This window comes from Micrasema longulum, unplaced genomic scaffold (assembly GCF_059751315.1).
Source record: "Micrasema longulum isolate JH-2025_06_02 unplaced genomic scaffold, ASM5975131v1 h1tg000560l, whole genome shotgun sequence".
Classification (NCBI taxonomy): Eukaryota; Metazoa; Arthropoda; class Insecta; order Trichoptera; family Brachycentridae; genus Micrasema; species Micrasema longulum.
The window spans coordinates 186285-210336 of NW_028277756.1; the positions used below are offsets into that span (position 1 = coordinate 186285).

Genomic DNA, 24052 nt, shown 5'->3' on the forward strand with positions numbered 1-24052 from the left:
TTTCAGGATCAAGGATGGAGAGGAGTGATGCTATGTTAATAGGGTAAGGATATTTTTTTAAGGAGGAGTACATATTATGTTTGTCCCTTATTGGACAGCCAAAGAATATATGGTCTGGAGTCTCATGGTCCAAACCACATTCACACCAAGCCTTAGGATGACATATTATTTGCATATAAAAAAAAGCTCTAAAAGAGCCAGTTACATAGACAGAAGTGAAATAAAAGTACTTTTTTGTCAAAATGGGTTGCTTTACCAGAATGTTAATGAGACCTATTTTAACAAGTAACATTTGTTCAATTATTTTCACATAACTTTTTTCAACGCAACCAGCACTAAAATATTCATTTTAAGCCATTTTAAACTATTTTAAAATTTCACTAAACTAATCACAAAAACTCTAATAAAGTTGTCAGCATCAAATGAAACAATTTTACCAAAGATATTTTGAGTATGTGCAAGCAAGTGATTGTAGACAAGGCTGAATTTCACTCCCTAGGGAGTTATTTAGGTTGAATTATATTGCAACAGAGAAGGAAAGCCATGCCTACAAGAATTTGGACATACTCAAAATATTCTTGGTATAAAAAGAAGAAAGTTGCCTAGTAGGTAAAATAATTCAGCCAGATGAATCTCACCCACATAAAAAAAGATTTCAGCTTTTCTACTTCACCAAGTCAACAGATGGAAGAGCTTAAACATAGGCAGAATGGTGAATGTTACACAGCGTGTAAAGTGGCCACTTAAAATAGCTAATGACAGGTCATAGACCTAGACTTTCATATTCCCTTCCCAAAAGCGTTTCCTCTCTCAGGTTGCAATAGATTTCTATGGATAAAATTTTACTTCAAAAGACCAAGAGCTAATATGTTGATTACTTTGATACAAATGTCAAAAATTACAAAAAAAAAACATAGCAAAAACAGAGTAAAAATTGATGAGGATCTTTAAAAATTCAATCAATAAAAAAACTTAGGTTTACCAGATATTTAAAAAAAAAATCTCATCCATTGAAACAATTTAAACGAACTGCGATGGTTTCATGAGTATGAGTTGAACATTAAAATGGATTTTTCTCAGCATAGTCAATAGTGCATTTAGAGGTTTTTATCAGTATACGGACCAAATAATGTTTATTTAATCTCCCATAAAATTTATAAAATTCTGGTTAATATAAATAGGCTATTTATTAAACATCGATATACATCACTGTTCAAACTATACCACTATTTATATTTTCTCACCTGACATAAAGTGTTTTCTTTTGTGACGTCCTAAGAAGTGTGTGGTGCTGCTTTAAATCATTAATTCGTGCTTCAAATCTGTTGTACTCTTGTGGGCTATATACTACGGTGAGGGCGACATGTTGACCAGTTCCCTGAAGACAAAAATATGTTATATATCATAAAATCACAATTACGATTAATTGAGTCTCAACAGAATATACATATATATATATACAACTAGCGAACCCGACAGATGTTGTCCTGCCCGAACGTTGGCTTGCCTGCCCGGTTGCCTGCCTGGTTCCGTAATAGTTTTTAAGATATTCGAACTTTCCACCTACTGGTTCCAATTGTGAATCTATGATTAAACTCCAAAAGTAAAAAATATTAATATTCAAATATTCCATTTAAGTAGGTACTTAGGTACTTGTTTATGGTTGAATTCCAAAACGTAAAATAAATATATTTTTTAATATGGTATTCTTTTTGCAAACGTCAAACTCCAGTTGTCTCACCAACAAATGGGTGTACTTATGTAGGAATACGATTTTTTAAAATGTATTGATTTTAATATTGTTTTAGTGTTACCAAAAATCCAATAAAAATAAATAAATGGGTAGAAGTTATAAGGAATTTAAGGAAAGAATCTGATTAAGATCAACAAAAAACAAATGCTGTTTGTAAACATTCAAAAACAAACTTTTTTATACACAAAAAAACAACATCTTTAAATTTTTTTGCAAATGCATTATCCTCGAATGCAACCCTGGTAGATCGATGAATAAAACATTTATGCTCCTAACTTTTTTTTTACAAATTTGATTAAATATTTTAATATCTACAAACACGCACAGCGCAAAGATGTATATTTCTCTAAAAACCGCACGTAAATCGGTTAAGCCGTTTAGGAGGAGTGCGGTGACATCACACGTACAGAGGAATTATATATGTAAAGATATAATATTCATCATCATTCCCTTACCCACACCCAGTCGTGCATAGGGCTATGGGTTGCCACTGCAATCACAGCGTATATATAATTTTTGTTACATGGAAGGTTAGGTGATCTGTCTAACACTTCAGGAACCAGTCCACGGACAGTGAAATAGTGCAGTGTTAAACCATCAAACAAATATTTATATCACAATTTTTTTTCTGTATGAAAACGCCTCACCATATGAACATTTAACGTTGAAACCATCAAACAAATATTTATATCACAATTTTTTTTCTGTATGAAAACGCCTCACCTCTATATGAACATTTAACGTTGACCCTGCTAGGAATCAAATCTGGGATCTCAAGAATGGAATGCGAATGTGCCAATCACTACACTATGAGGGCATTTTATCCACACTTATTTACTTTTCCAGGATTTTTACCCGAGAGCAGCCAACGAACCAAAAACACTCGTTCAGGATTTTTTTTTTTTTTAATTGAAATATATGAATACCATAATCAATCTATTTATAAATATACAAGTCAATGTTCATATGTGTGTGTGTCCTCGATTACTGTATATTTATGTACATATTTAACTTTAACTAAATACAATAATTGATACCAAACTTTCGATTGTGTTCATTTATTTATTTAATTCATTAATTAATTTATTTATATACTCAAAATTAGCAAAGCATTGGCCGGGTTCAGTTCGTGATACATAAAAATAAATATTAATAGTAAATACAAAAATCCAACAAAGATTCTGGTTCTATTTCACACACACGGAATATTAAACTTTTTTTTTTGGAGCCATAAAATTTCACATTAAAAATATTGACCTTGAGTGCTTGTGCGGCCTGCTCGTGAGTGGCAGCGCGCAGATCGGTGGAGTTGACCTTGAGCAGCTTGTCCCCGCGCCGCAGGGCTCCGCCCCTCTCGGCGGGGCCCCCCGCCAGCAGGAAGGATACGAAGATGCCCTCGCCGTCCTCTCCCCCTACGATGTTGAACCCGAGCCCGTTGGGGCCCTTGTCCAGCTCCACAGTGCGCACTGGCTCCTCTGTGCCCCCGTCTACCGTGTGCAGGGCTAGTGATGACGCTCGCGCAGAGTCTGGAAACATTTTTACTTTTAGATTTACAGGCCCAGTACTTAAACTAATGGGCTGCCAAACGCTAGATATTTTACGTACTTACGCAGTCCCACATCAACCGATGTGCTCAAAGTTTGTCTCCAAACTGACAAATAAATTAATGTATTGTTAATGTAATGTTTTAAAACACCACAGAATACTGTGAGTCTAAATTTGCAATATAAAAAAATGTATAGAGACAGGCAGAATCTTGGTGAAGCACTAAGACATGAGCAATGATTAAAATTATCAACACAACAGCAGTTTAAATGAGAGCCATGTTTGATGTTTAACAAGCGTCGATAGTGCAGGATTGACACTTAATTTTGGGAGTCCTTTTAGTATTGCATATAATTTTTTGTCAAACTTAGTTTGTCGTAATATCTGATGCTTTTATTTTATTATTTCGCTACAGTTTAATTGTTTATTTATTTTTTGTGTCATAAAATATTATTTGTGAATAGAAGAAAGTTCATTTTATATTACTAGCATATAACAGTCAGCAATAGCCGACTTTTATCTGCTAATTTTATATTGTTTCTCAATTAACAAGTACATTTATCTCAATTTTCTAGTGAAATGTGCGAGTCTGTATTTGTAAATTTTATATATATTTTTTATTATTGGGACCTAAATACGACGTGTTATCGATTTATTGACAGTTTTCCCCAAATTTGTTGCAACAGAGATTGAAAACACTTTTGAGAAGGGAATATGGAAGTCTAGGCATTTACAGAGCTTATGACCTGTCATTGGCTGGTTTAAGTGCTACTTTACACACTGTGTAACATTTACCATTCTGCCTATGTTTAAACATCCACATTTCTTCAAGTCTTTCATCTGTTGACTTTTGTGAAGTAAAAGAATCGAAACCTTTATCATGTGGGTGAGATTCATCCGACTGAACCAATTCACCTACCGGGCAATGGCTGAAACCAATTTTTCAATTTTTAAACTTCTTCTTTTACCATTTAGTTAATTCAACAACGTTTTGAGTGTGTCTAAATGTTTGCAGACAGACTGGATTTCCTCCCTAGAGGTTATCTGACACTTAAATTCCTTCTAAATTGAAATTCATTGCAACATAGAGGGAAAATATTTTTGCTCACTATCACTCGTCTCCAGAATGTTCTAGGTCTGGTAAGAGAAAACTACGGTATTGGATATACGGCAGAACATCAATAGCTTTGAAAGTTATTAGTTCATATAAAAAAAAAAAAAAATTAAATAAAGAATAAAAAAAAAACAATAGTAATAAAAAATATATATAAATTGGAATACGAATAATTTTTACATTTGTCAATTTGTTTCAATGAATACACGGTGTTTCAGGGCCAGACCGCGAAACTTCAGAGAAACATTCCTTATAGTAAACATTTTTTAAAAATCGTAATAAAAATTTTCCAAAATCTAATTTTTTAAGATTTTTTTGTATAATTTGAAAATGGAGTAAATCTCAATTTTTTTGGATTAGCATCCCCTTTTACGAATACCTACCCTCTCCCCTACAAAAAATAAGATAAAAAACGTATTTGACCAACGAAGCGATAAGCACCGGTCGCGGACAAGGGAAACATGTGGATAGGAGAGTAGGGGTTTGTGGAAGAGATGCTGGTCCAAGAAATTTAGGATTAATTCCTTTTTTAAATTATAAAAAATACATATATTTTTGAAAAATCACTTTGTTGAAAAATATTATTAGGATTTAAAAAAAAAGTTTACCATGAGGAATATTCCTCTGAAGTTTCGCAGTCTGGCCCTGACACACCGTATATAAATGGAGATAAAGGCATATTTCTTATTTGTAAAAAATAATGTTCATTTTACAAAGAATCATCATTTTGGAGTACATTGAAAAACTGACGTAATCAAATAAAAACTCATTCGTAAAAGCCTAAACTTGGACCACTCCCTCCTAAACTTCCAACCATTGTCGCTTTAAAATTATGGATTTTAGATTGCTCAGTGTTTAATATACTTTGTCCAAGATATTTAACGGAGAAAGGGCATGAGATAGTATATTACTTACGTGATGGTGAATGTGTAGCGGAGGAGAGGAGGTTTGGAGTGGGTGTAGGTTGAACAACTAGAAGTACCCTTTCTCTTGTAGCCTTAAGAGCACTCACTGCTTCTTCATGAGTTACATTCTCCAAATACATATCGCCATTCTGCAAACCAAATACATACACTTCATTTATAAAATTTGCAGCGTTATTTTTTTTTTAAATGTACGAATTAGCAGGCAACCTTTGCTGGGGTGCTATTCTGAACTGGTCTCGCGGCACGAGAAAACCGTTTTTCTCGTGTATTTTGTATGTAAGTACGCGAGATAATATGGCCGCGAGAGCGTTTGGAATACCACCCCTGGTGTGCCTATATCTGTGTACTGTGTTTTGTCAGCGTTTTTTTTCCTTTAAAAAAGCATCCAAATTTTTGACTGGTTGACCGAAATGGAATAGACAACCAGGCTTAGCAATTTATTCGTGTTTTAAACCACCCAGCCAGAAATAAAGTTTTTTTAGGGATCGAGGTGGACGATACATGTTTGAATTTTTTTGGCTAAGTTTGATAGTCTATTAACAAATAAAAAATCATTGGACTTCCTCGTAAGGAGAACATATTTTAATCATAAATATCACACACGTACCACAGTGTTCTTGACAGCGAGCAGCTTGTCTCCCACTCGTAGGCGACCATCCAAGTGAGCCGCGCCTCCCGCCATGATCTTGGTGACGTAGATGCCATTGTCGCCGGGGATGTGCTGGTTGCCCACGCCGCCGGCGATGCTGAAGCCGAGTCCTGCGCCGCCCTTCACCAGCTCGTACTCCACCCCGCCCCCGCCCTCGCCCTCCGGCCCCTCGGCACCCATGCGGCGACACACTCGCTGCACACACAAGATCTCCATTACTAATCGCATCGTAATTTAACATAACATTCATTGATATAGCCAGATATGATACCATCGGTCAGCGTGCAATATCTCTAATCCACAAAATACATACCGCACAACCGATAAAATAGTCATAACTAGAAAAAACTGAATTTCCAGGCAAAATAACATATTTTCACCTTCATTTGGAAACAACATAAATCGATAAATGATAATTTTACTGAAAACAATAAAAACTTTATAAAATCGGTAATTTTGAATGAAACTTTAGCGGGTTTTTTTAAACCTAATATTTTGTTTTTAAGGTTTACATGATTTTAGAGTTTTTTATCCAAAAAAACTAATGTAAACTACTGTACTACTGATGTACGCTGTATTCCAAGGAATATACATCTTCTTTGAGATATGCATTATTTAATATGGGTTTTTTCTCTTTTCGTCAACAATTTCTTCGTTTAAATGACAAGACTATGCTATTTCGTACGGTGAAAAATATTCAACCATAATCTCAAATACAGAAATAAATTACTTTAGGTATATTTAAATTAAGCTAACATGTTTTCTTTATAGTTGTTTGATTTTCTTTTCACCCTTTAAAGCAATACAGATGTGTCATATATATTTAGATTCTTCTTAAGTTATACTTTTTTAGTTATGACTATTTTATCAGAGGTGTGATATTAAGATTGATAGTTCTTTGAAATGGGATTATAGAAGTCTAGGCATTTTACAAGGCTCAAATTCCCTTCTCAAAAAGTTTACAATCTCTATTGAAATATCTTGATAAACTCTCTAGGAGGTAAAATCCAGTTTTTTTTTTTAGATTTTTACATACCTACTCAAAATATTCTCAAATTTCATATAATATTTTTTATCATAACCTTTCAGTTTAATTGAGTGATTATTAGCTATATTTTTTACTGTAAAAACACAAGTCAATTTCAAGTTGAGAAAAAACATATTTGTGTGAATCTTAAAAATAAATTGATTGGTGAAATACCACCAAAGCATGCCGACCGACAATATAATTACTGGCAAACTCGTAAACAGACATTTAACATGCCTCATAAAAGGAAAAGAAAAACACGAAAAAAAAAAATTAACATTACAGTCAGGTATCAGATGAGTTCGCAGGCTTGATCCCTGAATTTGCATTAATGAATGATTTTAGCTAATGCAATTTTGCATTGAACTATCATTTTAACCGAATAATTCTACCATTTATAATAAGCCTCGATTACGCATTAATGATTTAACTACAGCTTAAAAAATTTGTCAAGTTTTTTTTATTAATTGCATTTAATGTGATTCAACTGAAATTACCACATTCAAAAATGGATTTTTTTTTGCCCATCTGAATATGTAATGGAGCTAAAAATGTTTGTTTGGTTTTTAATATTACAGAACAATAAACATATAACATGCCTCACATTAAACTGTAAAGGAGAATAACTTCATGCGGAGCCTTGAGTTTTTTATAATACAAATAAAATATTGATTCTATGTTCTTAATTACCACCAAGTTTGATCATCAAACACTTCGTATAAAAATACGTAATATTTAAATTTTAAGAAACAATATTTATCTCATTTTTTGTTTTTTATAGAAAAATGTTAACACCGCTTAGCACATCAAAACATTCTTACAGAATTTTTCCACATGAAGGCCAAAATCGACATAATTAGCAAAATTCACACACAGACTAATTCGATGATTGTGAAAAATTCATGGATGATAATTCATGGATATAACTGAAGAGAACATCTGTCGATGGTTTACTTTTGTAAGCAAATACATAAATGCCTCGAGAAATTAACTTGAATTTAAAGTGTATAATTACAACAATGTGTTTGTACTTCCAATGTTGATGGATTCATCAAAACAATTATTTTACATAATCATCTCATCAAATACTTAATACGGAGTATGCAAGTTGCGCCGGAGATCTGCATTACTTGTCGTAATTTAAAATATAACCATGTCACAAATTTTGTAATGCGAAGAATCTCACAAAGAAAAACAATTGTACAATACATTTTTTTAACATAAAATTAAATTGTCGAGTTCATTAAAAACAACAGTCAACTAGCAAGCATCACTACAAACATCAAGACAGCAATGTTAATAAAATACAAGTGGAATACGTTAGTGCGGTCAACATCGAGTAAGCGAAAGCTACAAGTATAAACAGCATGCAAGGCAACCATCACCTCGTGCGAGATTTGGGACGGGGGCTCGGACATAACGCAAAGTCCGCACCGTACAATAGAACACAATCAACAATGAGGAATGGTACAAATGAGAAAGCTTCGCACGAAAGCCAATTTAAGAGGGGGAGCGCCATCCACTAAAAAAACCAGGTAAATAATTAGTACATCATAAACACTATACAATACATAAATATGCTACAAACATGACAACGGTATATATAAATATATTATCTTAGCGCTTTAGTGACAGTAACACAACTGAGACGTTTGCCCGAGCATAAATAATGCGAGACAGTTGCCCATTTGCATCACTCTCTTCTTAAAACCCTACGGTCTTTATGAAAACTACTGTGGTCAAGTATTATCCACTGAAGAATAACATGCGCTTCTTGCCATTTTTAATAGCCATTAATCCATTGGCCAATACAAATGGCGAGTACTTATAATATAAAACAATCTATTACGGATACTAGTCAATGGAGCCGCAGTGTGTTAACATATACATGAAGTCGGGCAGAACAAATGGAGAAAGGTGCCTCAAAATAGACCGGGCAAAGATTGAGCTGAGTTATTCACTAAGCACTAGAGCTAACTCGAGGATATCTACGATCGTTAATATCAAAATCTACAGAGTTATAAAAGTTTGACCTACGACGAGGAAGGGAAGACGAACGAACCAGTGTGACTGTGGTGCCAGCGCGCTTGAGGGCGTCTACCGCTTCCGCGTGGGTCACATTGACCACGGCGATCTGGTTGACTCTGAGGATGACATCGTTGATCCGCAAAGAGCTGCCGGCTGCCGCTCCGCCCGGTATCAGTTTGGTGACATAGATCCTCGTGTCTCCCGCCAGGTGAGGGTTGTCAGTCCCTCCCGCGATGCTGAAGCCGAGGCCAGCCCCGCCGCTGCGACTCAAGGCCACCGTCTCGTACCTCCAGCCCTCCTCTTCCTCTTCGCTGGCTTCTGTCCCGCCATTCACCTGCTTCCAAGTTTAGCAACACTTGTGGGTCAGTATGAATCCACACCGGACAATTGCGAATAACAAGTGAGATAGATATGGGAAACCGTTTACAAGTTAAACTCTTAAAAGACTGTGCTGAAAAAGTTCGTAGTAAAGTCGTGCTACATTAAACGTATCAAATTATAAAAATCAGTATGAGCTAAGCACATTGAGCGCGGTAAAAAGATTCAGTGAAAACAAGGTTTGACATTGATGACAGGGTCTAAATTAAGACAGTAAGAAATTTATCAGTACAACATTTATTTTTTATACAAAAAATTTGATTTAAGGTTAATTGGTAACATATTGGGAGAACACATTTTTTAAAGAAACTTCAATCCATTTTCTTATCCAGTGTATTTTTTTAGAATCTTTTCTTAATGTGGTTTTTACTAAAAAGATTTGTTATGTTTGTTATTTCTTTTTTTTAAAAATCATTATTGTTTATATTTATTACATCTTGCGCATGTTTATGATACTACAATAAATATGAAAATTTTATATGTTGCTATAGTACGTAGCCAACTTGAATACAACAATACAATACAATACTTGGTTATATGGTCACCATATTATAAAGTGCATATAAATAATATCGAAAGAATTCAACATAAATTTTTATGTTTCGTTAATTTCAAATTAGGTATTCCAGTTGAACATATTAATTATACATACTTAAATAAATATTTAAATTTACACACATTAGAAACTAGAAGAAAATTAAATGATTTGTTATTTTTATTTAAAATATTAAATTCAATATTTGACTGTTCCGAACTGTTAAAACTAATTAACTTGCGCGTGCCTGGTCGGATTACTCGATTTAATAAACTCTTCTATATAAATGTATCTACAACTAACTACAGTGCACACTCGCCCATAAGGAGAATTCGTGTGTTTGCAAACGAATACGCAAATGATATAGATGTATTTAATACAACACTTTTGAATTTTAAAAGGCAGTGTATCAATTTATTATCTCCAAATTTAAATAATACTATGTTGTTTTATATTGTATACCTTTTATTAACTTATATTTGTATTCTTAATTATTATTTTTCTACATTCTTCTAATTTAAAGACTCTTTTAATATAACCGATGTGAAAAAATGAACTTCTGTTCTCTCTACTGGAATATATGTATGTATGTACTATATGTAAGATTATTTTTATATATTTTTATTTTCAATTTTTTGCTACTTTTGTGTAAAATATGTCTGTTCTTTATATATAAATATATGTAAAAGCCTACAAGGCATTTAAATAAATAAATAAAAATATAAGAAAATAATTGTTTAGTTTTGAAACAGCAGTTAATTTTAAAATGAAATCAATGCATTAATCATTTTGTTTGGTTTTATTGAATAAAAATATTATCAAGACACAGAATGATAAATATTATAGTGGAAATTGTTATTTCAACAATATTGTACACAGTAAACAGTCAAACAGTCATATCAGAAAATAATAAAAACAATATTCCCATATCTGTTTACACATGACATTCGCAATGTTGATTGGCTTAAAGGAATCAGGTATGGATGTATACAGTTATCATTTTTTATTGACTATGTATATAAAAGTTTTAACAAAATACCTATATAGACCTGTTTGTCATTGATCTTTAGGAGGTAAGGGAGGAAAAGAGGTCTTTGTGTGCGAAGGTTTTCACAGTCACTGTTATCAATTTCTTTTAGGTGATACCGTGTGCGTTGGATTTGTTCCGACGTTTCGGCTACCATTGCAGGAGCCATCTTTAGAATAAACCGTGTGTTCACTAGTAATTTGAACTGTGTTGCAGTCTGCAGTAGGCACATTTCTATTAATTTTTGTAGTATGTAGTGCACACTTGGCACACTAAATGCAGCACACATCAATAATCTGTTATATGAAGGTAATGTGATCAGATTTACGCCTCAGTTGCCAGTTCAAGAACACAAAATATTGCAATATAGAACCACCATTTCGATCAATATTTTATGTCAACTTTCCCAGGAATTTAACTCGGTATGTCAATCACGGTAGGCGTACACGCCAACCTGAAGCAGAATTAATTTTCTTGTTCAGGATTTTTACATGAGAGTAGCCATCGAGTCAAAAACACTCGTCCACAATTCTGTGTCTATTTTACACACTTGTATTCTTAATTCACCCGGAAAAATTAATAATTTTAATTACATCTATAATTACCGTCTTGGTAATTGAATTTGCCAAAAAACAGAATAAACATACAGGTACATGCGTACGTGTTTGTTGTATCATAGACAAAAGATATGAAATGTACTATATTATTTGAGGAGCTGGCGATCAAAACGGAATAATTTTACCGTTTGCTATTAAAATTGTGTAATTTAAATTTAGAACTCAAATAATCTTCATTCTTTTTGAAAAAACACCAACTATTAACAGTTAATTTAAAAATACTCTTTAACTCTGAAAAGACTATGCTAAAAAAATTGTCTGCAAACGGTGCTATGACATCGCGTTACATTAAGTAAAAGATAAGAAATTGAAAAAAAAAAACGGTTTTATTTAAAAAAATATATATACTTGTTTAATAATCTTAATATTTGATTCATACAATTGAGGCAGTCAGCGCAGAAGTTAAATTGACTTATACGTTGGAAAGGACTCATAACCATGTGTTTTATAAACTAGAAGTGATTGGACTCGCTTTTTCACATCCATTAATAAATGGCACTGCTCACACCATTACCAGTTTGTGCACAGGGCTATACACATCAGGCGTGTTCCGCCTACACATACTGTGGATGCGGCACATCCCTTGAAAATAGTAATAAGTATTTTATTATTAAAAGATATAAATATGAAAAAAAAAACTACAAATATTTCTAAAATTATTACAGAAAATGTTTGAGCGTATGCAATGTACAAATTCAAACAATATTTTCAATATACATACGCACGTACGCATATTTCCTATATCAATGTACTGAATATCAAGGTACCTTGGCCTTGACAGTATTCGCGAGATACGCTGGAATCTGGATACTGCTCTTCATTTAGAGTCCAGTCCTATTACAAAAGTTCAAATTTCGGCGCATGCGCATTAAGGTTTGTCGGCCTGTTGGCCTTGTCCTTTTGTTCTACGACTCATAGAGATAAGACCATCCAACTTGTGTAATGCAAGGAAAAAACGACTCTATGAACATATAGAACAATGTTTTAAATGGTGTATTATTGAAATTTGGGCAAAATTTAAGGACATCTCCAGTTTTAGGTACTGACCTAATGTTCACAGCTCACTGCTAGATGCGCCTGCTCCTGTACTCTATTGACTTTTAATTATTATAATAGTAGAAAACTTATGAAGCACCATTTTCATTATATAATACCTCAAGTGCATTTTACAAAAGTGATTCTATGCCATATTGATTTTAATTTGATAAGTCAAATTAAAATCATTTAAAATTTTAAGAAATTTAAGTAAAACTTTTCAGAAAAACAAATTATTTTGTCATCACATGCTCAGTATTTATTCAAATGACAATTCTATAACACTGTAAATATACAAATACGTAACTTTATTTACATTTAAGTCAAGATTGAAATGTCACTATCTAAATATTTAAATTGTTCCTTTATCCTTCTTCTTCTTTCCTTCCCATCCCCTCTCCTCTCTTCATAGTATAGTGTTATTTTTTTATATATATTTATATTTATTTTTGTTAATCTTTGCTTTTAATTTTTGTATAAAATTGTAAGATTCAATATGTCCATGTAATTATAATTTTCTCAAACTGAATGGTTTGGGTAGGTAGGAAGAAATTGCCTTAAGGCAATATGCCCGCCCTTATATGTATATAAAGTGTCAAATAAACAAATAAATAACTGATTGAAAGTGTAAATTTTATGATATAAGCCTACTATCATACCTGCTAAAAGTAAGGAACATGATATTTTTTGTCAGCTTCCCTGCTGATAATATTCACCCCCTGATATACATGGCTAACTTGGGACGCGTTTATCTCAGTTCAACATGTTTGTGGGTTATGTCACTTCTACGCTGTGTGCCTAATTTTTTTTTAATAAAAAAAGAGAGATACAATATCAAGTCTTGTATCGTATGTAGACTCATGTGTTCATTTGTGACTTATTTTGTTCGCCAGCTTCTCATTAATTATATTGCGTGTCAATGTTATAAATCAAAATAATTTATTTATTAATAAATAAATAAATCAAAATAATGATATATACACAACCTTGATATAATGTAACAGAGTTTTATAAGATTGAAGTTGAAGTCTAAAAAATTAATATATCGTCGGTTCAAAGGTAAAACTCACTAAGTGACATTTTAGTCAAAAATGAGATTTTCGCATTTCCTGTATCAGTTTTGTGAATTCTACCTCATAAAATAATAACCAGGTCTATTTATCAAAGAATAACGGATTTTTTTTTTTGGAAAAACTCACTAAGTACATTTATAATATAAGTCCTCGGCAGGTAAAACTCATTAATTTCGTTTCGGTACAAATTCTCTGTAAGTGAAACTCATTATCAATGGTTTTTTTTTGTTATATTTTATATGCCTACATATACCTTTGCATAGGTATCATATTTAAAAATATTTTCATATTATTAGTCATTTAAATGATAATCCAATCAAATTCGACTCGCTACAACTTCGCACAATCAATAGATCTCACATAGGAAAATTGATTTCCGTCATAAAACACATTTCGGTTTTTTGTAGATTATAGGACTTTGTGAAAATGATTTAGTTCTCAGTTGCTTTGAGTATTTGCCACCCAATCTCCTCGTTTATAGTCAGTACGGCCGTGAAAGATTTTTGTAGTCAACAGCATTGCTGTATTGTGCTTTGTGCTAGTTTAAATCGGGACATTATACGGTTTGTTGGGACAAAGAGTTAAATGACAGTAAAAGTCCTTATATATAAATAAATATATCGGGATGGATGGCAACCCTAGGTCGAGAATATGTTTTTTAATATTTCGGACATATTGCAAGAAAGATCGAGGACAGTCTCGAAAGGCTGGTAGTAACAGAAACAGTTGAAGGTATATGACCAAAAGGATGGTCTCCTATATGATACTGATCACATGGAGTGCGACTCTATGCACTCGGCTATTGAGCACGCAAAGAAAAATAAAATAGGTTAAAATAAGACAAAAGAGCCATACCAGGTTATTAAAAGGAAATTTTAAAAAATTTTCGACTTCCAGTTCTTGGCTACCTCTTCAATGAAAAATAGGAATATTGATAAAGACGGTAATAAAGTGTTGTGACTAAAAACTAAGTGCATGAAATTTGAAAGAGTTCATCCTGATGTTATGTTTTATAGGTACGACCATTCATCTCCATACAATAAAATATGCGTATCCAGTAGAGGTCTAAAAAGAAATAATTAAGAACTCAAAACAGTTTATCAATGTTTATTGCCAATAATATCAAAGAAAAAAAGTGATCTGCTAAAATTATACAAAAACGGTCTTATTCCTAAAGAACTGCATTCCTGAACTGAATTTACCTTCTGCGGGTTCAGAGGCTTCAGAGAGGTTACCAGAACCAAACCAGGATGAGACAGAAGATGGGAAATGGAGGATTAGTATTTCATTATTTTGTGTTCTGTTTATTTTACCTTTATAATACTTTTTGTATATTTTATTTACTTCCATCTTATAAATTGTTTCTAAAAAGAGAGGTGTATCATTTCATTAAATTACCTATCTGAACAAATTATCTGGCGGGTAAAACTCACTAAGTGATATTTAATGGTATATAACTTAATACAAGGTTTCAAAATCTGGTACGTGATATTTATTTTGTGCGTTTAAACTAAACAGATGTTTTTGTACAAAAAAAAGGTTGGCCAGAATTAAAACCTTTTTTTAAAATGAACTCAAAACTCCATAAAAACCCTAAAACTCTATTATCTCAGTAAGTGTAATTTGGTACTTAGTGAGTTTTACCTTTGAACCAACGATATATTTCTATGATTCAATACTCATTTTACTCACTTAATCAGATATTTTATTGATATCTCATAAGTTTATCTTCTTTTATGTGAAGAAAGGAAAGCCATATTTGTGTACTTAAGGGTGGGACAAGTTTTATCTTTGATCCTTATTGGAATAAAAGAACTGATAAATAAATATAAGTATTACCAATTTATCAATTAATAAAATAAATTGGTTAGAGCCATAAGAAAAACTTAGTTGTTTCCTTATACCATGACCAAGCAGGTTTAACATTTTTTGTCAATGAATTTTATAACAATTATTATTGAAGCTTACAAAAATTAAAAAGACACACACTACTCGACACAGTTAGTCTTATCTTTGTAAAGGTCTAGCAACAGGTAGATAAAAAGATAAAGTGCACAATAAACTACGCACAGTTAAATTCCTTAACTGTATGTACCCATATCGAACCTTTAAGACCATTAGTTATAAAAACTGTATTCTAAACAACATGAATTTCTTTGGTTATATTGAGTAATTTAATTAATGCATTTGCATGATTATATTAATAGTTTTCTATATTAATTCAATGTAATTTTTTCCATAGCATTCACCCGAAATATTTACTATCGACTGATTGAAAGCCAATAAAAATGTAGTATAATCAATAAAGAATGTACAAAAAAAAGGGTAAATGATGATTTTAAATATTTAAAACGAAAATTCATTGTGAATTTGATGGGACTGTTGATTTTTTCAATAATATGCATAAAAAAAATATTTGCATTCTTATTATTTAGCAAAAATTTAGATTAGGAGCCATTTTCAACTGATTTATAAATTATGTAATAACTTATATTTACATATAAGTTACTAACTAAAAATACTTGGTACACTTCCATTTATTTCTTTGACCAATTAGCGCTTTCACCCTCTAATGGGCATCTTCAGACTGGTTAATATTATGAACTCAATGTTGGAAAATGGAAATTGAAGCTTAGACGTCCGATCCGTGGTTCACAACACAATCACGGTACCACAACCCGGTTACTAAAAGGTTCAGTTCATCACGCAGGAAGATTTTAAGGGCAAAAATACTTTTAAAAATAAATAAATTTATATTCAGAAATGTGGGTATGCTTTATTAATGAGCAATTCTATGTATTTTTAATTAATTAAAGCGTACACATAAGCACTTGTTATGCTATTGTATTCAATGATAATCACCTCAGCCATGAGATCAATTTAGCATTAGCAGTCTGTTATAATATAATGACCATATTTACTACATTATATTTATAATTATGATTGACTGAAGTTTTACCTCCATAACTAGTTAATGCGAGGAATATTATAAGGTAATTCAATACTCAATGGGTCATGGTAACACATTTTACTATACTTCATTACATTCAGCAATACTATACGATGCTAACAGTCAACTCAGGCAGACACTGTGGAAACAATGCTAGAGATTCATATTTGTAAAATAGCCGATCGTTATTTAACAACACAATTGTCAGGAATGGGTGGTACCAAATATAACAATGAAATTGTCACAAATTTAAAACAAGCTAAACTTTACTAATCGATGTATTACATACATATTTAAATTATTTACTAAAGAAAAGCAGTAAACTAACGAACACGCGTAGTTAGTAGTTAATTGACTCGGTTCACTCCATACAAATTAATATGAAAATTGCGCATGGCTTAATCGATTAAAATTAATAATATTTAAGTAAATACACATTTATTTACTGGCTCGACAATTTTTTTCATAATAAAAAAAATTAAGAATGTTTGAGTAAATACCAAAAAAATAGCTTTAACATAGCGTAACGGAAATTTTTTGAAGTAAACATGCTTGTAAGACTTTTAATTGTGTCTACAGCATTTTTTTACGTTTCCATCAATATTTAGATATGATTAGTTGTGTTCGCGTATTACAAATAGGAACAATAGCTTGTATATAATAAACATTACATCTTTTTCTTAGTGAACACTTATATATTTTAATTCTTTGATATATGCCAGTTATCTGTGTGTAGTAAAGAATTGTGTGTGAAATATACTCAAAATCCTGGACGAGGAGTTTCGGCTCGGTGGCTGTTCTCAGGTAAAAATCCGAATAAGGAAATCGAGTGGAGATAAATCTACTTCGTAGTGTAGTGATTGGCGCGTTCGCCGTGAGGTCCCGGGTTCAATTCCTGAGAAGGCCGACATGTACAATACTTCATGTTCCTGGACTGGCACCTGAAGCTAATCACCTTACATTCATCTAAGAGATAATTGATATACACTGTACTTAACGTACCAATGCAGTGCCCTATGCATCATTGAGTGCGGACAGGGGTATGATGTTAATGATATGCCAGTAGTTACGCCCACAGTATAAATTGTCTATTTTGTGCCCTTAAATTATGATTTTTATTTTTAAAAAAAGGTTGTTCTCAATCATTTAAATATTATAAAACTGGGTTTTTTTTCTTGTAAAGAATGTTGGTATAATAATGACATGATATACAAATTTTTCAATTTGGTTGAAGATCAAAAATGAAAAACTGTATTTATAAATGGATGATGGTATGCGAAAATACGTTAAGCTACACCAGCTCAAACTGAAATAATCTATGTTTAGCATTAGGCGCATTTTTTATCTTGACTGTTAAGTTTAATACATAAAAAGGAGTGATAAAATTTTTGTATTTATTAATTTTTAATATATATATTTTTTTAAAAGTGGGATAACAGATTTTTACAGAACACCCTAAATACTACCTTTGTAATAACAACGATAAAAAACAACATTACTACCCAAAAAATAATATATATATTAATTTAAAATTTTTATCTTTTTTTTTATTGTAAAATTATCAAAAGTATACATTTTATTGTGGTGGAAAATTTGGGTAGAAAAATAAATCAAATTGCAATAAAAGCTTAATTTTTTAAAGACATTAAAAATTTTGGGATTTACTTCCGATTTGAATCCCCAAGTTACAAAAAGTTAGTTGCCGCTTATAATAAAGTAAACTTGTTGGCAATTTTGGAAACAAAAGGAGTATTTTGCGGGGTGTAAACATTTTTGCAATATTATTATCATGTTGCCACATATAGATCTTAATTTGCAACAATACGTTCAGCATTTTAAAGCAGAGTTTTATTGTTTTTAGTCAATTTCAATGTTTTTTGGTTAACGAATCGAGGTATTGCAGAAAATTCGTAAGTTTAAACTCATCAAACAATTTTTTTCGAAGTAAGAATATCACTTTTGGATCATGATTCTGACACAAACTCATTTCTTTCGATTTTGTGGCTTGACGTATTTTTGCATAACACCAACCAAATATACAAATATAAAACTTCAAACGTCTTGTCAATCATTTACAATTCACCAGACTTACTGAAAGAATCCAAAATTAACAGTTTAGTTCAAATATCAGAAGTGATGTAAACTAATGTCAATATTAAGTATATCAAAAGATCTCCTGGTATAAGACACATTAAAGTCGATTAACCTCTCCCTTCCTGGTGATGTGTAGCTAGTACACATTCCATCTTATAACTTGTAGTATCTCCATAAACATAATAAATTATGAGTTAAGATTTTTGGTATTCTTCTGTTATACATTTACGTATCGGTTAAAATATTTTTTTATAAAAGAATTAATGCTTATTGGGAACAGAATAAGCATTTTATCAAAAATCAGATATAAATCACCAATACAATAGAAAGTTTAACGTGTCGCATGTTGCGTACGTAGTAAAAGAGTAATCCTAATATGTAATTGCCCCACTCTCAGTAATGCAGGTATATTCGGGAGCGAAAGAGACAATTTAATGCGTCACACGTGCGAACAGCAAAGTTTCTTGTACTTCTCCCGGATGCTTGTTAGTAGCTTCACGACTTTTGTCATGGGGGTTGCTCCGTACGCGCTGCGAGCTTGAGGTAATGATTTTTTTCATGTTTTTAGCAATTAGATTAAAAGTATTATCACTTTTGACTTCAAGCAATTGAAGCAATTGCCTATGAATATTACATTTTTCCGATTTCAAATCAATCATTTTTTTCATAATGACTACACAGCACCGTAACGCGTGGATGTTTTTGGGACAGTAAGGGAAAGGTTAAATGCTAATTTATCTACTAGAACACATCTATGTGAAAGAATAATAATTTATGTTTTTTAGCATAATCCATTACTTCCGTACCTCGAAATCCTACACAGATGGATGTAACATTAATATGAATTTGCACCTGACACTTATGAATAATGTTTTTAAGTCACTGGGGTTTTGTTGCATATTGATAGTTTTATTATAATAATTAATAAATTTAATAATATCACACCTGTTTCATTTCACCAGCAGTAGTAAGGTGGGCCTGAAATTAATACATTGTTTAAAATATATTAAAAGCAATCAAACTAACTACTTTTAGGTTAAAACCGATAATAGTTTATTTTCCAACAGTTTGTTTTGAAAAAAAAAGGCTGCTTAAAGAAGAGTTCACACGAGGAGAATACAATACTGTCCTGCCCCAGTTCTGTGAACAGCCTGGACCGTGCAGGACAGGACAGTGCAACAATACAACCATAATTCAAATGCGGAACACTGCAAAATGGATACACGACAACGCGCTCGGTGGTGGGAGTAAGCCTGCTCGTCTTATCTCTAGGAATATTGTCCTGTCCTCCAATTTTCTGTTCACACTAGGACAATGGGTCCGAAGCTGGGACAAGAGAATATTGTTTTGTTCTCGTGCGAACTATGCATGATAACGCTGTAGAAATAAGGCAAAAAAAAAAATACTTAAGGTATTTTATTTAGATGAAGATAAAAAATACCTTTTATTTAATAACGTGTTAAGAAATGTCCTTGAGAAGAGGCTTAGTATTATAAAATCGACATCCGAATAAGGAATGATATTTCCCATAATTAGAAATTAATCTAAAAAAATATTGCTTTTATAATAGTTTTAATACTAAAATGAATCAAAGTATAAAGTATAGAGAATTCACAATTAATTCATTCATATTGAGTACACCGCACATATTTATAATAAGTAAGTTCAGTGTTACGAGAAATTAAATGTAACAAATGTTTTCTTACACAAGGTAAAAATAAGAGCATTTAATTACATTGCAAAGTATCTAAAAAAAAGTATGGAAAAATTAATAAAAATTAACTACTTTGAACTAAATCACAAGTTCAGTCGGATAAACCAATGATAGAGCGTTGTGATTGATTTCCGGTTTTCGGTAAGCTAAAGCACCAATCAGCAGAACTTGTGACATTACGTGCGGAGTAATTTCAAAATTATAAACCTTAAAAAATCATAGTGCTGATAACACGATACATATTATTTAACTTTTTTAATTCTGACTTATTTTAATAGTCTATTAACAAATAATAAAAAAACACTGAATTTCCTCATCACAAATATATTATATATAATATCGACGGGTTTCTAGCACAAGTTGGTAACTAACATTTCACTAATTGTGACATTGCACTTTTAAAGTTAAAAGCTCATAACAAATCAATAATTGCAATAAACCCACAAGCAGAATATTATAAAACATTCTTTATTGAAAATTTATAAGATAGGACATACGTATTTTTAACTACTTTTTAAACAAAGATTATTTGATGCCAGTTATGAAGAGATCTAATTTTTTGAAAATGAGCAAGAAACCTGACGATATGATTGAGGGTGTGCAATGATTAGACTTCAACACAAATTCTCGAAAGTTCAAGTGCGAACTAATTAATTCAAGAAAATTACTAATGTTAAAAAGTCATTTCATTGATTGACTTCCACTACTTCCATTTTTATATAAAATCCAATCTACTACATCTCAATGGATGTTCTAAATAGTTCAAGCCGGTTGTGTAACCAATCCTACGGCATAGGATCATATTACGACTTCTATAAGTACCTAAGTAGTTGATATTTCTGCTAATTTATTGGTGTGAATTGATAATATGAATTACCACTTCATTAAGGTAATACCTTACACTAATATTAGACAATGGTATGTGGTATGTGATTTAATTTGATGACTAAAAAGGACATGACTTTAAATGGTGGCGAAAGCCATTGACAAATAAGTATCGCATGTTACGAAACAGATTTTAAATTTTATGAAAGAATAATTGAAATTTGATTATTGGTTAAGTAAAGTTGATGTTTGTTATAGAACTCATTTTGGGAATAAAAAAATAGAATTTAAGCAATACATGGTAAATACATCAATGATGTATTGGTTTATGATTAATGAATCAATTTCATCAATAACCCTGAAACAAAAATCTATCAAGAAAAATATATAATATTATAAGTACTGCATAAAAGGAACATGGGCGTATTGTATAATATAAGTTCTAAGAATATTTCGAGGAGTTTATATTTAAATTCCGGGTATAATACTTATTTATATCAGCTGTTAGAAATCACTAATGATTCATTTGAGGAGATGAGTTGATTTCTGTGAATGTATCTCCACTAACCAATAAACAAAGTTGAAAGTTTACTTTAAACTTGTTTAAAAATACCTGCCTCGTACATACTTGTTAGTATCTTATTTCAGAAATAATGCTTTATTATTTTATCTACTTTATTGTAGTTCTACATTTTTATACTTGAAGAGAGATATTATAAAATCTACTTCGATGGAAGAAATTTATTTTATAATATTATGCGGGCCCCACACATTAAAACTAATATTGGTTGATTGTTATAAAATATTGTCAGTGTTTTTAAGAAGGGTGGATCAATTATTTTGGAGAAAATCAACATATTACCTTAATGTAATAATTCAAGATAATCTGATAGAAAACAGAGAGTTTACTAATATTGTTAAAAGACAGTAAAAATGCTAAGAAAACCACACAAGTATGAGAGTCGTGGACCATGAAGAGCAGACAAAGAAAGGCAGAGCATAGATGCCTTTGAAATGTGGTGCTAGAGACGTATGTTTCAAATCCTCGGGACAGCAAGGACAAATATTTCCATCTCAAAAAGGTGAACATAGATGACAGACTATCCTACATCTGTCGACTCTGACACATTGCCAGAGAACACGAAAACAGTCTTAAAAAAGTAATGGTCATGGGAGGGGTCGAAGGAGGTAGATGGAGACAAAGTACCCATTACTTGGTGGACTGATCGAGGCTGCTACAGGAACATCAGTGGTCGGAGCGATACGGATGGCGGTGTGTCAGAAAAGGTGGAGGACAAAATGTGTCGAAGACAAAGAGGGAGGATGGTCATGACCCTCAGCGTTGAGGAGAATGACACAGATGATGACTCCATACAAGTTATCATGAGAATATTGGCAATAGAAAAAAGCTAGCAGGATCACAAAGCCTCTTATTTATATAAAAATAAGTCATTTACACTCGCAACCAATTTCAATATTTAAAAAATACACAAAAACTAAATAGGAAAGTTACGTATACTTAAGTACTTATTGTAAAATTGACACTTAAGCTTATACACCCTTTTTTGAAAACACAGACATATTCTATTTGACATGTGAACAGATACGGACATTTGATACATAATAAGTGTTGATAGGCATTGAAAATCATGAATGTACCATTGCAAATTTACCTATGCATAATAAACATTATTACCAGCATCTGTTAGGCAATGTGTGGAGCCGATAATAGGGAGTAGATCTCATACCAGACTTACCGTATCCAAGTTAAACAAAGATGACACTTTCCTAAGGAACCCATTGTGGGTAGGCTTCTTCTTCCGTCTCTCGGTCATGGTGGGTGATTGTTATGATTAGGGTGATATGTTACATAACCCGGACAAGCACCTCTGATTAGACCTCCGCAGCATGCAGGTTAGTCACAACTCACATCTCTCGTCTCCACGCAGCGCGGGATACCTCATGCACCACAACCTTCTCTCACCGAACAAACTTTTCCATCTTTACTAGATAGTCCAAACGGTTCACCAAAGGTCCATCAATCCAACTACCATTATTTATTTGAGAGTTTTTTACTCCAACGTTTGAGTAGAGAAGAGTTTGATACCTAAGAAGTATGGCTGCCATGCACAAAGTTAGGTACTTATTCGATTAATAATATTATTTTTTGTGGAACTTTCAAAAGTCGGGGTAGCTATAATTTCAAATATAAATTAAGTCAAATATAAAACATAATGTGTAATAATCACATAATACACATCTGGAAATGAGCAATACTTTTTACTTAATACTTCTAGGCAAGTTATCACTCAATTTTATTTTTTAATTTAAGTATGTCCATGGGCAACTGGGTTTATTGTGAACATATAAAACAAAAAAATAACTCATATTTTTTTGCTGTTAAACAGTGTAGTCAAACTGCATTAATCAGTAAATTGTTCTTAGAGATAAAGCACCATGATAAGGCCTATAGGTATCTCTGATAAAGAAACGAGCCTTTATTTTAAGAAAAAATGCTTAGTTTTCTAAGAATGTGAATAATCACAATTTGACTTAAAAACCAAAATAAAAGTATTGCCTTACACTAAACATAAAACCGATAATATTTCGAACAATATGTAAAAGGCCAATAGCTAATAATAAGCATCTATTTCTATTAGAAGATATGACTAAACTCTGACAGTCTATAAAATAACTTTCTTCTCTTCGAAAGCTGTGTATATTATAGTAGAAAGAACTAATAAAACTTCGATTTCAAAACT

General features: G+C 32.0%; 1 protein-coding gene across 11 annotated transcripts in view; it reads right to left on the bottom strand.

The window, feature by feature from the left end:
• Positions 1–24052, bottom strand: part of dlg1 (MAGUK family member discs large 1) — a 146759-nt gene that overhangs the window by 9431 nt on the left and 113276 nt on the right. For 4 of the 11 annotated variants that reach the window (XM_088228075.1, XM_088228079.1, XM_088228083.1 and 1 more), the window contains 4 exons: positions 5946–6182; positions 5328–5466; positions 3011–3279; positions 1245–1378 (listed from right to left, as the gene is read on the bottom strand). In XM_088228075.1, the coding sequence (XP_088084201.1) occupies positions 1245–1378; positions 3011–3279; positions 5328–5466; positions 5946–6182 (779 nt within the window). Of the gene's footprint in view, positions 1–1244; positions 1379–3010; positions 3280–5327; positions 5467–5945; positions 6183–9076; positions 9380–19696; positions 19730–23047; positions 23485–24052 lie in introns of all 11 variants that reach the window. The other 7 variants (XM_088228073.1, XM_088228072.1, XM_088228080.1 and 4 more) reach the window with 4 other exon arrangements.